This window comes from Drosophila albomicans, chromosome X, assembly GCF_009650485.2.
Source record: "Drosophila albomicans strain 15112-1751.03 chromosome X, ASM965048v2, whole genome shotgun sequence".
Lineage (NCBI taxonomy): Eukaryota > Metazoa > Arthropoda > Insecta > Diptera > Drosophilidae > Drosophila > Drosophila albomicans.
In genome coordinates this window covers 15,968,743-15,982,969 of record NC_047627.2, presented here as the reverse complement: position 1 = coordinate 15,982,969, position 14,227 = coordinate 15,968,743, and the positions used below count along the sequence as shown (strand labels likewise).

The 14,227-nt window shown below is 40.8% G+C and overlaps 4 protein-coding genes across 5 annotated transcripts in view; 2 read left to right on the top strand and 2 right to left on the bottom strand.

The window, feature by feature from the left end:
* Positions 1-1,356: 1,356 nt before the first annotated feature.
* On the bottom strand, positions 1,357-3,646 carry LOC117578272 (uncharacterized). Of its 2 annotated transcripts, XM_034263695.2 has the most exons (4): positions 3,358-3,646; positions 3,150-3,294; positions 2,056-3,062; positions 1,357-1,991 (listed from the first exon to the last, which is right to left on the bottom strand). In XM_034263695.2, exons 1-4 carry the CDS (start codon positions 3,535-3,537, stop codon positions 1,812-1,814), a joined length of 1,512 nt encoding a protein of 503 aa, XP_034119586.1. In that variant the 5' UTR covers positions 3,538-3,646; the 3' UTR covers positions 1,357-1,811. The 2 variants fall into 2 exon arrangements, with proteins under 2 accessions (XP_034119586.1, XP_051861195.1); XM_052005235.1 differs by lacking the exon at positions 3,358-3,646 and having other exon boundaries at positions 2,056-3,076; positions 3,150-3,290.
* Positions 3,647-6,066: 2,420 nt separating this feature from the next.
* LOC117578270 (uncharacterized) lies at positions 6,067-8,194 on the top strand. The gene is made up of 4 exons (XM_034263693.2): positions 6,067-6,343; positions 6,402-6,546; positions 6,602-7,599; positions 7,671-8,194. The coding sequence occupies exons 1-4, from the start codon at positions 6,101-6,103 to the stop codon at positions 7,848-7,850; spliced, it is 1,566 nt and encodes a 521-aa protein (XP_034119584.1). The 5' UTR covers positions 6,067-6,100; the 3' UTR covers positions 7,851-8,194.
* Positions 8,195-8,879: 685 nt separating this feature from the next.
* On the bottom strand, positions 8,880-9,914 carry LOC117578278 (transmembrane emp24 domain-containing protein 2). Its single transcript, XM_034263705.2, has 3 exons — positions 9,651-9,914; positions 9,253-9,587; positions 8,880-9,188 (listed from the first exon to the last, which is right to left on the bottom strand). The coding sequence occupies exons 1-3, from the start codon at positions 9,799-9,801 to the stop codon at positions 9,039-9,041; spliced, it is 636 nt and encodes a 211-aa protein (XP_034119596.1). The 5' UTR covers positions 9,802-9,914; the 3' UTR covers positions 8,880-9,038.
* A 558-nt stretch (positions 9,915-10,472) lies between these two features.
* Positions 10,473-14,227, top strand: part of LOC117578271 (uncharacterized) — a 75,124-nt gene continuing 71,369 nt past the window's right edge. The window contains exons 1-2 of the mRNA XM_052003159.1: positions 10,473-10,552; positions 10,651-11,204. The gene's annotated coding sequence lies outside the window, so the exon portion shown is untranslated. The remainder of the gene's footprint in view (positions 10,553-10,650; positions 11,205-14,227) is intronic.

Below are 14,227 nucleotides of genomic sequence, written 5' to 3'. Positions count from 1 at the left end.
ACCGCCGTTTATAAATATTCGATTAATTTCCCGCCATTGTATTTTGAAAATGAAAAATGCCCAACAAACGTTAAAAAGAAATTCGGGATTTTAGTCATCCCATTATTAGCCTCGTTGCGGTTCTTGCACACGCTGAGGTTCTGGTCTACGCTTAACGAACTTTATGGCAGCCAAGACTTCACGCGGCGAATTGGTTTGCAGTGTTTTAGATCAGAGTGAAGTTGGCTGCGCCAAGAAATGATCCCCGTATTTGTGTTTACTTGAAATATCCTCGACTCTTATACTGCTCGCTAAAAAAGGGATATTACACATATACCATTAAATTTAAATGCCTCGCAAGCGTACCAAGTATTTTGAAATCAATCGAATATGTTAAACGCTTAAGAACCAAACCTAAAGAAAACTAAAAGAGCAATAAGTGAAATATGAAAATGTAAAAATTATTATTATTTCAGCATACCCATTAATTGACTGAATTCGAAGTTAATGCTTAACACAAAAACTCTTTAAACTAAATAAATTTCATAAAATTTCTGAAACGCAAAATAAATTAATGAAATGTACAAAAAATAAAAATAAAAGGAAAAAGAAAGAAATTACTTACTTTGCAGAACAGATAAACTTTAATGCTTGAACGCAAGTCGAACGGCGACTTTAATGATGACATAGATCAGCGAAGCGGTAATACCCAGCAACAAACACAGCTTCAGTATATAATAGATGGAAAAATAGTTGGGCTCATTCGTCTGATAGCTAAGGTGCCGACATTCGGGACGCGAGGTGTCCACCAGCAAAGTGTAGCTATCGCCATTGATCACGCTGGTCCAGAGCCAGTTGGGAAAGCGAGTTATCGACAACAGATTGTAGTTCAAGTTCAGATAACAATCGCCATATGTCTTGAGTATATAGTTGCGACACTTTTCGCCGAACGGTGTCACCATGCACACCAAATACATTAATATATTATATGGGTTCATCCATGAATCCATGATTAATTATTTATTTTAGCACGTAAAAGTTGAAAATTGTTTAATTTGGTTTTCTTCTTTTTAGAAAATATAAATTTATGTTCTTTACGCTCTCAGCTCGGAATGAATACTATTAGTGAGGAACTCAATAGCTGTCTAAGCTGTGGCGCAGCCTACTCGAATTGCTTTTTTTTTGGAGTTTTGGGCAGCCTAAGTCATTGATTTGAACTTGCATTAAAGTCAATTCAGTTTTCTACAAAATGCACCTAATTCTGGTTCGCTAGCCCAAGTGCTTTGTGAGCTATAGCGTTGAACCGCTTTCGGTGAACCGGTTCGGTAAGGCTTTTACCTTTTAGTTGCTGCTATTTTTTGAAAGCATACAGGAAACTGAATCACTTATGAGTCAGTTCATTCAGTATTCTCCAAAATTTGAGTTTTGCCAGCGTACTATGGAAGTTATAACACTAAACCACTTTTGGCGAACCGGTTCGCAAAAGTTTTTGCCTTTAAGTTGGTTCTCCTGTTTAGTAAACATAATACAGAGTAATTCTATTGACATCCTATAGAGTTTACGCAGTAAAAAAGACGTTGAACCAGTGTTGAACCGCTCCACGAACCGGTTTGCGAACATAAACATGAATGGAAAATTATCTGTGTTAGTTTTAGTAGTATATTAGAGCACTAAAACATATTGCAAACCTCTTTTAAAACGTTTTTTCAACCGCTTCTATTTTATGTAAACCACTTTGAAAGTGTGTAACAAGTTGGAATAATTATAATAATAAGTCAATAATTGCGATAGATGCATATACATACATATATGTATCTATATAAAAACTAGACTCATTTAGATTGAGCTAGCAGAATCTTGGCATACTCAGAGATGTGAAGCACGCCGTGCTGCAGCGAAACAATGTGGAGATTGTTGCCATTGCAGTAGTCCGTGTTGATGTGCGGATTGTGCAGCTCGGTGATGAGCGTGGAGCAGGCGGTGGACGAGTCACCCGTTGACTTGAGCATTTTCTAGGAAAAGCAAAAGAAAAAGTTATCGCAAAAATAGAAGTAAAATCGAATTCGATTCACTCACCATCCAAAACTCATTGCCGGGCAACGCGTTGCCATCCCAGGCATACGAGACAACCAGCAGCATGTTCTCCTGTTCCGGTTTATCGAGCTTCGCCGCCGGATTTCGCTTGGAGAGATGCACACGAATGCCGCCCAACGGATGTGACGAACTCTTGAGCACAGCGCCATCCCGAAGACCACCGCAACGCGTCAGCTTAAACCACGAGAAGTGCACGACGCCAATGTGAGTGAGTTGCTTGTGAAGCACACGCAAACGTTGCTCGAAGGTCTCCAGAAAGATTTGCTCCTGCTGCGGCGCCACTTTCCAAACCCCCAAGCCAAAGCCAACCACATGGATGTAGGCCTGCTTGTTGGCCTTGAGGGCACGCGCTTGCGCCTCGAGGAGCAGCATATCAAAGCTGATGGCGTAGCGACGCTTCATGACCAGATTGTCAAAGACATCCTGCTTGTTGCCCGAGACACCAAAGCGTTTGTTATCAATGCTCACGGTGCCATGCAAATGATCCGGTGTCTCATAGAAATGACGCCACACTCGACGATAATCCTGCTCTCGTGTCGTCGGAGTCATCTCCTCCTCCTGTCCATAACCCTGCTGTTTGGTGTTTTGTGTTCGTGCAATCACAATGTCCTGGAACTCCATCAGATTGCGTCGCGAGAGTCGCGCTCCAATCAGCCCCATGATCACGCCCTGCGTCTCCAAACTTCTTCGATTCCGTGTCACGCGACCGCAATTTGTGCGCTCGCCTTCGTTGATGAACTCCGTGTGCGAGCTGACCGAGAGCAGCGCCGATAGTTTGACTTCATCGTAGCTGAGCACCTGTTCCAACTGCAGTGGCGCCTGCTCCTGCAGGCTGCCAATGGGCTCAAAGCCGCTGGCGCCGCGTTCGCCACTCAACAATAGATATTTATCGTTGCGCGCAAAGAAGCTGGCGCAACGCTTTGTCAGCAAACGTTGCACAAAGCCCAGGAGCGAGAGTTTACGATACACGGGCAGCTCCACTTCGTTGCCTGTAAAGGGAAATCTTTGTAATTGACATATTCGAAACTATGTGAGACAATTTATAATCAATGTTTTTATACACGCATCGCACTTACCCCACTCGCATTTGTGCTCCAGGAATTGCAAATAGAGCAACAGCGTGCGTTCGTGTATAATGGGATAAACCGAGGCTATCTGCTGACCAATGATGCCATGACGTTCGGCAGGTTGACTCAGCACTCGACAGCTCTCGACGCCAAACTAGGGAATAGCAATGGGAAGTTACATAGATTACATTATAATTGGGAACACTCAAGGACGCACCTCCAATGGAAACTCTGTGGACTTGGCTATAAACGCCTGCACATCGATGATCGCCTCGGGATTCGCCGGCTTAACGGATTCACATTTCTGCAACAGTTGTTGGCCAAATTTCGTAATTTCTTGAAATTGTGCATCCAATTGGGGCCAAATGGCATCGACTTCATCGCCAAATGTTGTCATTTTATAGCACTGCACTCGTCAATTTCACAATTGTATTTAAGCCATTGTCCGTTTGCGTCCGGCATTATCGTTTATTTATGTTATACCCTGTTAACAACGGCAATTGGTCGACCATATTGTCAGTTAAACACCTGTTGGTCAGTCGGTTTTGACCGATAATACATAATCGTTAACTATTAACGATTGACAACCGTTGACACGAATCTTTTATTTATTCATTATTGCATATTAGGCGATATACATTTGCAAAATTTACTGTTGACCTATTAATGATTTTATTTGTCTGTTCACTTATTTGTCTAGGGTATTGTTAATGCGACTACCATTTGAAATTGCTAAGGTATCGATACGATGTATTGCCGATACTGATGAAATTATTATTGTGCTACATTTGATAATTAGTTCTTGGTAAACAAATGTTTTTTATGCTTTGGTCACTTTTAATTAAATATATGCACAAATTTTTTGCTTTTGAAAATTATTCAAAGGTTTAAAAAAATTGCATTGTGATGAAATTGTAAAATCTTTTAGTATAAAAATACTGCAAAATACCACAAGCGTCAGTGAGTTGGTTGGCATGCAAAAAAAAAACCGTTACTACACTTTTTTTTCTTGCATTTTTAAAATATGCTATTATTGCCAGTTAAGAAAAGCGCTGGGACTCATAAAGTGCACACCCGTCCCAATAATTTACCATCTTGCTGCTGAATTGCCTCCACTCTATCGCTACAAATTCACAACTGCAAAGGAACTGGTTAAAGTCTTTGCCTTAAACCTCCCCGCAAGAAAAACAATATGTGTCAGTCCCCACATAAACACAAGTTACACAAAAAACATACAGACAGTTCGCAGACGTGCTTGAGCATATCGAGGGAATTGAATCCTCTGTTACCCATTGCAAAAAACTGACCGGCTTTACTGACTTTTTTAAAGGTTCCGCAAAGAACAAAAAATCAATTTGCAATTCTAGTATTCTCCTTCTATTTAATGAAAAAATTGGACATTTAAAAAACAATAATTTTGAGCTATTTTTTACGGACGGATCTGTTACAAGAACACATTCGAGTGCAGCCTTTTTGCACGAGAGGTCAAAGCACATAGCTAGTTATTACACAGACAAAGTACTGTCGTCACTCTCTGCCGAACTCCTTGCAATTGACAAAGCACTTGACTTCGCCTTATTCAACAATCTTCCTCGAGTCGCTATTCTTACGGACAGCAAAAATAGCATTATCAACCTATGCAAAACAATCCACGACAATCATATTGCAGCCAGCATCGTTGAAAAAATAAACCGGCATCACCATCTAAAGTCCATAGAAATTCATTACATTCCGGGACACTCCAACATCCCACAAAACACAATAGCCGATAATGCAGCCAAAAACGCACCCACAGAAGGCAGCTTCACATTGCTAAACTGGTCAGTCAAAGACGCAATCAACGAGATATACAAACGCATTAAACTGGAATGGGAAGAGGAGTACAACTCCTTCGTAGTTCGCAAACCTCGAGGTTTCTGTGACATCTTCCCAGCTTTAATCAAGAAACCCTGGTTTTCCAACAATAAATTCAATATGAAACCAAAAGACATAAAAACGATCAATCGCTTATTAAGTGGTAACGGCTTCGATAAGGCCACTCTTTTCAAAATGCATGTCACGTTGGACGACTTGTGCGATACTTGTGGAGCTATCGATAACGCTTCACATGCAATCCTCAGCTGTTCAAAATACGATACTGTACGCCAACGTTACCCAACACTAGGAACACACAACAACATTCACGCTCTCTTGAAGGAAGGAAATGTCGAGCACATTAAAACTATCATAGATTTCATAAAAGAAGCAAATTTGGACCTCTGATTGAGCACTTCAATCAATTTTTCGTGGCGTTTTTCACCTTATAAAGGCATCTACCAGTTCTCGGTCGGGTGCTTAGGGAGCGGCCAAATAATTCCCCCCTGCCCATGGGTCGGGTGGTAACTTAAAACACAAAAAAAAAAAAAAAAAAAAAAATATGCTATTATTCGATAAAAAATTGAGCAGTAAGTAATAAGACATTCGAAAGGCGCAAATAAAAAGTCGACTAGGTTTTACAAGTTCATTTTACACGGAATTTACAATCTGTTTAAAATAACGCCCTGTTTTATACTCGCTTTGTACTTTTCTTTGGAAACTCAAGGGCAGGTGTTACCAGGTGAAAATTTGCGCATTCACTGTATTTTGGTATATTCATAAGAATTACAACGTATAAATGTTTTATATGGTAACACACTGAAAAATAAAACTGCTTTTTCAAAAACAACAAGTCGAAAGTTGCAAAAAATGCATGTAATTAATTATTCATGCAATCACCAGTATTTAAAAAGCTATATAATATATATATAACAACACAAAACGCGCAAGAAAAGTGTTGCACGATAAATCGACTGCAGTATCGATATGTTGATATCTCGATGCCTTCTCAACAATGTTGCTGCAACATGCCATTTTCGGCTTTGTGATGTTTTTGTATTCGCTACAGGTTTGTTTGCCTTGCAAAATTTATTAGTATCAAGTTTATGCTACGCAAAGCAACGCGTAGTCTGGCGCAAAAACTGGGCAAGTTTCAGAGCAAGATGAGTAGCTCACTGAGCACAGTGTGGCCAAATCCTACAGTGGTGCCTCCACAACAATTGTCCCAGCTGACTCCGTTTGCCAAGCAACAGCTGGAGCAGTGCACAAATTTAGTAAAACCATCGACAAAAGCAGCTGCCGTCGATCTCGATGAGTTTATGCAAATCTCTGAGCAGTTTCCCATACCAGTAAGTGGAAATATCTCCGCACAATACCCCAATAAATGCCTAAATTCCTCACACCCAGTTTCCCATTGACACTTGTCGAGTGAAAACTCAACCTACAGAACGTCGGGAATTGATACGCGGTCAGATTGCCTCAGCTTATCCCATAGTACACGAATTGACGCTGGTGCTCTTGCTGAACTTTCTGGAGCACAAGCAAAAGTATGGTGAGTGAATAGTCTCTGAATTCTAGACAGGATTAACTCCCACTCTCGCTTCCAGGTAATGCCAAGGAATTGAGTGTCTATGGCAATCTCTCGTTGACTGACTTTGTGCAGCGGTTGCTGGACAAACGTTGCGCTTACTTCTTTGGTGGCAGCGATACTTTTAAACTCCTCAGCGGACAACGTGGAAGTGGTGGCTTCGAGCAGATTGGCGATGTGGAAAAGCAGCGTTCTCCGCTGTTGCTCGATCAAGTGCTCAGCTATGATGAAATCAAGCTGGCTGCGTTGCTCTATGTGTCCACGCACTCCGAGTTCATCAACAACGGCGATCGCTCCAATGCCGGCGTCGTGGAACAGAACAAAACGCTCATTGAGCGCGAGGGCGTCATCATGGGCATGATTGGTGCACGCTTCGAGCGTGACGAAGTCATGGAGTACCAGGATATTATTATAACGCCACGACAGAATACCGAAGCAAAGGGTTATGGTTACAAGGCGGACAAGCCACAAAATCGCGTCCTGGATTATCGTCGCTTATGGCGCGACTTCTATGAGGAGCCGCAGGACTTTCGTTACACGGATGTGCCACAGGATGCGTCACGCTTTCTCCCGCTGCTGCATGACGAGGGCTATCTCGATGCCCGAGTGATGAGCAAACGGTATGCCATCAGTTTCGATTGCCTGCTCTTGGAGGCGGAGGCACGTGCAGCAGCTGCTGGCAAATTGGCCTACATACATGTGGTGGGCTTTGGACTGGGCGTGTGGAAGATATTGGAGGAGCAGGAGCGCATATTTCTCTCGACCTTTGAGCAGCGTTTGCGTGCGTTGAGCACGCGTCTGTTGCATGTTGGCGACGTGCATTTCTCATGGTTTCATTTGAAGCAATGCGACGGCATCCACGATGGCGCATTCATTAAAGAGCCAACGCATCCACAGGGTGGCATCAAAGTGCGTCTTTCCGTGCGCAATCCCAACGATAAGCTAAAGAAGGACCAGCTGCTGCTGGTCACGTATGCTTGGGATGGCAATGCGCTGCCAGGCAACGAATTCTGGGCGGTGAGTCATCTTCGAAAATGATTAGGAAATTTACATTTAGCAATGCATTAATCATTCGTCATGTGTTTTAGAATATGTTGGTAAGCACTGGAGATCCAGCTGCGGCGTGTTCCACGCTGATTACGGAGCTGCAGAACAGTCACATCAACAAACAATACATGAGTGGCAACAACCTGCACGTGGCATCCATGGAACACGGCGTGTTGCACATTGCCGACTATGCCGAGCGTCTGCTGCACATTTCTTCATAATTCATTTTCTGTTTTTCTATACTTGTCTTTATCGCATTTGTGCTAAGTGTTGTGATAAGCTTAGCTTGAAGAATTTCCCCGAATTTTGCAAATTAATTGCAAAAAAAATGTCATTGTGATAAGCTTTAAATGTCTACAGACTTTTTGAGTTGAATGGACTTTTTCCATTCTTGAAATTGAATAATTTTTGATAATAGCTGAATTAAAAATGTTTTAGCAACAACAAGAAATTATACATTTCATATGCAGACGAATGAGTCAAGATCTGTTTTGTAATGCTTTTTCAAGAAGTGTTGAATGTTTAACAGCATTTCGTTTACTCGAGAATGTTTGAAGTGACAGTGAAGAATTGTTTTATATCTGGAAAGGAAAATGAACGACGAATTGTTTTATCTCTGCGAAGCTAATTAAATTCTTACACATTTTGTCTAATAGCTCCAGTTAGTGTTCTAAAGGAGCAGCTAAGTGCAATGACTACTTTTTAGTGAAAGCAAAGTCTCTTTAATTAATCTAACTATGTACAAAAGTTGTCATTGAACTAAAGTATGGAAGAATTGCTAAAGAATGCAGATTTGAATTTAATTTAATGGCTTAAAGGGGCTAATAATGAGGCACCTAACTGCAATGAACAACTTTACATTTCATAAAGAACCAGTTGTCTCTATAGAAGGAGATAAAGGAACTGCTAGATGCTGACCATAATTATATTGTATAAGTTAGTATAATTTAATTGACACTATCTTTAAAGAGGCAGTTAACTGCAAAGATTAACTTTGAAATTTGATAGTGTTAATGATGAGAAAACTAAGTGAATTACTCGGTCTTTGTGATAATAATGATACAAATGGAGCATAATTTAATTTGCTGAAATAATTTTCTAAGCAAGATTCAGCTAACTGCAAAAATGATGCAGCTGACAAGGGAAATATTATTCAACTGTGGCATTTTGACAGTCTCAAGATGTTAACTATCTAATTACAGCGCTCGAGCTCGATAATTACAGGGCGATAGAAAAAACAAGCAGCTGAATTGATTGGGTAGGTTGGTTGTTTCGGTTTTTGTTACAAAAAAACGTAGTATTTAATTTAATCAGTTTAAAATTAGGCTGAGACTTGCAACACATTCACATTCGTACTCCACTCCTTTCTCTGCTCTCCCTTTCACTCCTGTTCAGGTTCCTCCCTTGGATTACACAACGCGCTTCACCTCGAAGAAACGCTTGAGGTAATAAACCTGACCCACAGTCATCAGCACAAGAACGAGGGCCTCAAATGTCGACCACAAGACGACTCTGGAGTTGGTGCTCTCATTGACCGAACGATGGATTTTGTCGCGCACCTGCAATACAACGAGATTTAATGACGAATCCGACGTGGTGTTAACTGAATTGTAGTTCACTTACATGCATGTATTCCTGCTCGTGCTTGACACTCGTCAGCGTTCCCGACAATTCACGAATCATGTCCTCCAGCTTGGTGTGTCCCACCTCCTCTTGACCAGGAGCACCGGGGGCGCGTTGTGGCGCATCGCCCAGCTCGATGGAAAACATGACCATCTTAGGTGTCATGCTGCTGCGCTCGTTGTTGAAGCACACGGTATACACGCCCTTAGAGGGAGCAACGAAAGTATATTTGCCGGAAGATTCCTTTTCGCTTTCGTGCATCACATGCTGATCGGGGCCGGTGATTTTGATGTCCACATCGAGGAAGCCGCCGTCAATCACCTCGAATGTAACACCTAAGTGATGGCACACACATATACATATTACATGATTCACATATAATAGTTATTGTGACTTACCAAACTTTGTGCCACCTTCGACGTTCTCAAAGAAACATTCCTCGTTATGCGCATCGATGTTGACAATGAAGGCTTGCGCTATTGGCGTTCCCATTATTAGCAGCAGGCCACATAATGCTAGCGCTATTTTGGCTAATGATGTTTGCTCCATTTTTGCTGTTTTACTGGTTTTCGCGTTCGGAAAATTAGTCGTAAGTAAAATTTATTGCTAAACAGAGCGGCCCAGCCACGTAGTTGTACTTGTGTCGATTGCCAATTGCCGATTGCGATTGTCGTGTGTGTTATCGAAAACATAGACACAGTTGTCACTAAATAAATAGTGGTATATTTTAAGGGCAAACTCGGTGACAGGGTCACACAACATCTGTACGTTTCTTTTATCGATCATGCAACGGATATTTAATTAAAATAATTTAAAAATCTTGATTTTAAATTGTGTGTTTATTTAATAAAACTAACAGTTGTTGCTGCTTACGTAATTTATATGTGCAGTTTTCTACTAAATATTATAGAATATCATTTTAAATATTTATACTACAATTTTTAATTGTTATAAATATAAAACCGTATTAATAACATTTTACTTTCATTCTTTTTTAGAAATTCTAGCAGTGAAAATTTGTTGTTGTTAAGTCTCACTGCAAACTTAACAGCCGACTAACAGCTGTTCGGTGCTGTTACCTATCGATGGCTCGCATATATCGTGTGGAATTATCGATAGTGCGCGGTTTGAGGTATTTTTTGGTATTTACCGTTGGCCGATAAGGCTAAACTTAATTTGCCTGCTTATAAATAACAGTGAGCTGTAAACCTTTAAGCCAAGCGGATGCTGTGCACGGAAAGGCGACACACATACAACAAATTGAATGCGTTTTTCAAAAATATTGAACAAGTGACTTTGTGTACGTGAGTGTTTTTTGTTGGTGGTAAATCACGTGCGCGAGAGTAAAAGAGTGTGCAGTGTTATTTATTTATTTTTTGTTATTTTTTTTGAGTGTAGTGATGATGCGACAAGTGCCAAAAATACGCATGTAAAGCAAAACACAACAACAGAAAAGAAGAAGGCACAAACAACAGAATCGCAAAAAAAGTCAAATAAAAACAAAGCCTGGCCGCCGCCATGGCTGCTTATTTTGAACGCCACGTGCAGACGACGACGGAGTCGCCGACAAAGTCAGCGACATTAGTTATCACTGACAACAGCCACCAACAGTAACAACAAGAAGAAGAATAGTATAGCGTAGTAGTTGTTGACCATAATAAAGCCTTGTAAGCTGCAAGTGGCGCCGCAGCATCTTAAAGTGTTTTGGTCACGCCATAAATCAAGTGACAGGCCCCGCGAGCGGCGCGCATAAACAAAACTCATTTGCACACGTTGTCCTTAACACCGTGTCCTTTGTCGTCGGCGACATAGGCGGGCAACAGCAGCAGCAGCATCGCAGCAGCAGCAGCAGCAACAGCAGTAGAAGGCGCGGCAGCGGCAGCGCATAAATTTACCAACAGTTGGCAGCACCGCAGCGCACCGTGGTGATAACGGCATGTGTTGAGCATTGGGTAAGTGTCCAATATGCGTAGCATACTTTTTTGGCGTGTATTGAACCACGGTGCGTTTACATATTCAAAATGCGACAGAGGTTTTGCCGTTAGGTTTTGTTTTTGTCGCACGCAGTTAATGAACAGCAAGTCAAAGCAGTAGAATAAGAAGTAGAAAATGAAGAAGAAGCAGAAGCCGCAGCAGTATTTTGCAAGTGCAAAAGTTTACAAATTCAATTCTCATGCTTCTTTTGACAGCGCTGCATATAAATATGTATGTTAATGTATTTCTATATCCGCATGGTGTGTGTGTGTGTGGGAGAGAGATGGGAAGAGCGCTAGCAAATCCGTTGTGACATCGGTCGCGCATATTAATTAAAACAAATTCAGCTTGTGCGCTTTAATTAGCGATGGCAAAGAGTAACGGTAATAGCCAAACAAGAACAGCAACAGTGGTCAAAGAAGAAGCAGAATAACAACAACAACAACGGAAGATTGACAACGTTGCAGTTTTGTGTTTTTTTTTTTGTTTGCTTCTCCTTCACTGAAAATCATGTCGTTGACTGCGGTGACTGCAAAACTGTAGCATCTCCTTCTCTACTCTTACAGCTTTTGATTTTTTTCTTGCGCTTTTTGCTCTTTCGTCTTTAGCATTTCTTTTTGCTTGATTTATGCCAAAGGCAGCGTCGCAAAATTATGAAAAATTGTTACAAGTCGAAAAACATACAAAAAAAAAAAAAAAACATAGTATAACAAGTTAAGAAATTGCCATATTTTATCCATAAATTTGCTTCACATATTTTCTTTACTTTTTTTTGCGCAGTGTTTTTGGCACCGTTATGCCGTTACTCGCTTGTCCCAATTAACATATACAAATTTCTAACACGAACATAAATTTCAACAGCAACAAAAACAAAATTGACTTTTAAGCGCTAAGCCAAAGGTTATAAATTAAATTTAAACTGTTTGTTAGCTGGACTCGGCGATCTGTCAGGAATGGGAGCGAATGCGATGGGGAGAAGGAGACGGCAAAAAGGAAAAACATAGTTATGAACTGAGCTTAACTTAATTATGGAAACGCATTAGATGCACATTACTTTTGACACACATATTTATCTACATTAAAGTTTCGCGCAAAACTTTGAAAAATCTGCTGAAAGGAACGAGTCTTAATTTCATTCAAGAATTTCAAATAGTTTTCCTTTAACATGAGCTTAACTTTAGCTTCGAATTTTGTGTTCTTTTTATTTTGAATACTTCCCAAGCACATTTGAAGTAAATATTAAAATTTCACTTTAAAGTAAGTTATAAAAGTTTGTTGAAAATAAGCCTAGCAATATTTGCATTTAATATTTTCTGCGCTTGTCAAATTTTATCAAATAATGAAAGTACTAAAAATACTTTTTTTTTTTAATTTTGGAAAAGATATAATAGCATTATTCGTAATGCACTTTATAAAAATGTTCATGTGTATTTGGAATTCACGATGAGTTAAAAGTACAGCTAATGCCGTTTTCTAATAGAGCAGTCACTTCATATCCATGCAAAGTAGTTAAGGAATTGCCAAACGCATATGGCAAAGCCAAGACTACAGTTGATGTGCGCTGCCAACTTGACATTGTGGTGCTGCCAACTCTTCAATTTTGGTTTGCCACACAACAGCTTAGCTTAAGCTCTGTCGTCAACTGCGCTCAGCAGCTGTCACATGCTATGCTTAAAGGCTAAGACTAAGGCTGTAGTTTATTTCGACTATATATCAAAAGGCAACTCATTAGATGTGGAAGAGGAAGAAAGCACAGTTAAGTTATTTTACGCATTTACATGCTGATTTCCTCAAAATTTGTCCGGTTTTTTGGGGGGTTTTGAGCTGCTCATTAATATCAATGGTCGCCTTAATTGCTGGCAGTCAAAACTGCAAGGCATTAAATATGCAATTGTGGTCACCTTAAAACTCCAACGAAGAACAAAGAATGCGCCCGAGAGAGAGAGTGAGAGAGAGAGAGATGGGAGCGAGAGAAAGAGAGAGAGAGATATATGGGATGACGCTTGACTGATTTAATGCATGTCAAAGTGTCAAAATATGCAATGCACAAAGAAAATGGCCACGCCTACGACAGCGGAGTGGGAGGAAGTTGCGGGTCAAACAAACCGACCACAAGCCAAAACCAACCCCCGCCCTCTTAACTACCCTCTTCCCTCCCACCCCCTTAGCAGGACCGCAGAACGAGCCAAACAATTATAAATGATAAATGCCAACTGAAGAGTTGAAAGAGACGGATGAGTTGAGACACAGCACCAGCGAGAGGGAGAGGGGGAGAAAGAGAGGAAGTTGCTGTGACACACGTATAGTAAACGCACACACACACATACATACATACATATATTAAAGTTAATTTGGCTCAGCTCATTAATAAAACAACACGCATACGCAGTGGTGTTCAAACTTTAAAACGTTGTTGTTGCTGTTGTTGCTGCTGCTGCGGCTGCGGCTGCTGTTATCCTCGTTGCAGGCTTCGTCGAGCAGACAAATGACAGGCGCCTGCATAATTTATGCATAATAAACCGAGTGATAGCAAACGCAACTTATTAAAAATACGTATAGTGTTATAACAAAGCAGCAACATCTATAAATAACACAAAGAACAACACAAAGATACAGTCACAAACAGAGTGAGAGAGGGCAAAAGGAAGAGAGAGAGAGAGAGAGAGAGATGGGAACACAGGTGGCTTGGCATTTGCTAAAAAGCGCTTTAACTTTTCGTCAAGTGGCTGTGCAACTGTAGTTGCTGCTGTTGCCGCTGCGGTTGCTGCTGTTGCTGCTGTTGCTGTTGCCAACAATTTGGGTTTCATTTTCGTTTAGTGTCAAGTGGCAACAACAATAACAACAACAACAACAACGACAACAACAACAACAACAACAACGATTACAAACTAACTGTTATAGCTGCACACGACAACCAACTAAAACTGTTGGCATAATAACAACACCAGCAAACGACAACGGCAACAACCACAAAAAACAACAACAACTTGTCACTGGCAGC

Coding starts and splice junctions, on each gene's coding strand:
- LOC117578272 (XM_034263695.2), bottom strand. CDS start 3,537: ATGACAACATTTGGCGATGAAGTCGATGCCATTTGGCCCCAATTGGAT. Junction 3,295..3,357: donor CCACAGAGTTTCCATTGGAG/GTGCGTCCTTGA, acceptor GCTATTCCCTAG/TTTGGCGTCGAGAGCTGTCG. Junction 1,992..2,055: donor CCGGCAATGAGTTTTGGATG/GTGAGTGAATCG, acceptor TGCTTTTCCTAG/AAAATGCTCAAGTCAACGGG.
- LOC117578270 (XM_034263693.2), top strand. CDS start 6,101: ATGCTACGCAAAGCAACGCGTAGTCTGGCGCAAAAACTGGGCAAGTTT. Junction 6,344..6,401: donor CTGAGCAGTTTCCCATACCA/GTAAGTGGAAAT, acceptor CCTCACACCCAG/TTTCCCATTGACACTTGTCG. Junction 7,600..7,670: donor CAGGCAACGAATTCTGGGCG/GTGAGTCATCTT, acceptor CATGTGTTTTAG/AATATGTTGGTAAGCACTGG.
- LOC117578278 (XM_034263705.2), bottom strand. CDS start 9,801: ATGGAGCAAACATCATTAGCCAAAATAGCGCTAGCATTATGTGGCCTG. Junction 9,588..9,650: donor CGAAGGTGGCACAAAGTTTG/GTAAGTCACAAT, acceptor GCCATCACTTAG/GTGTTACATTCGAGGTGATT. Junction 9,189..9,252: donor ACGAGCAGGAATACATGCAT/GTAAGTGAACTA, acceptor GTTGTATTGCAG/GTGCGCGACAAAATCCATCG.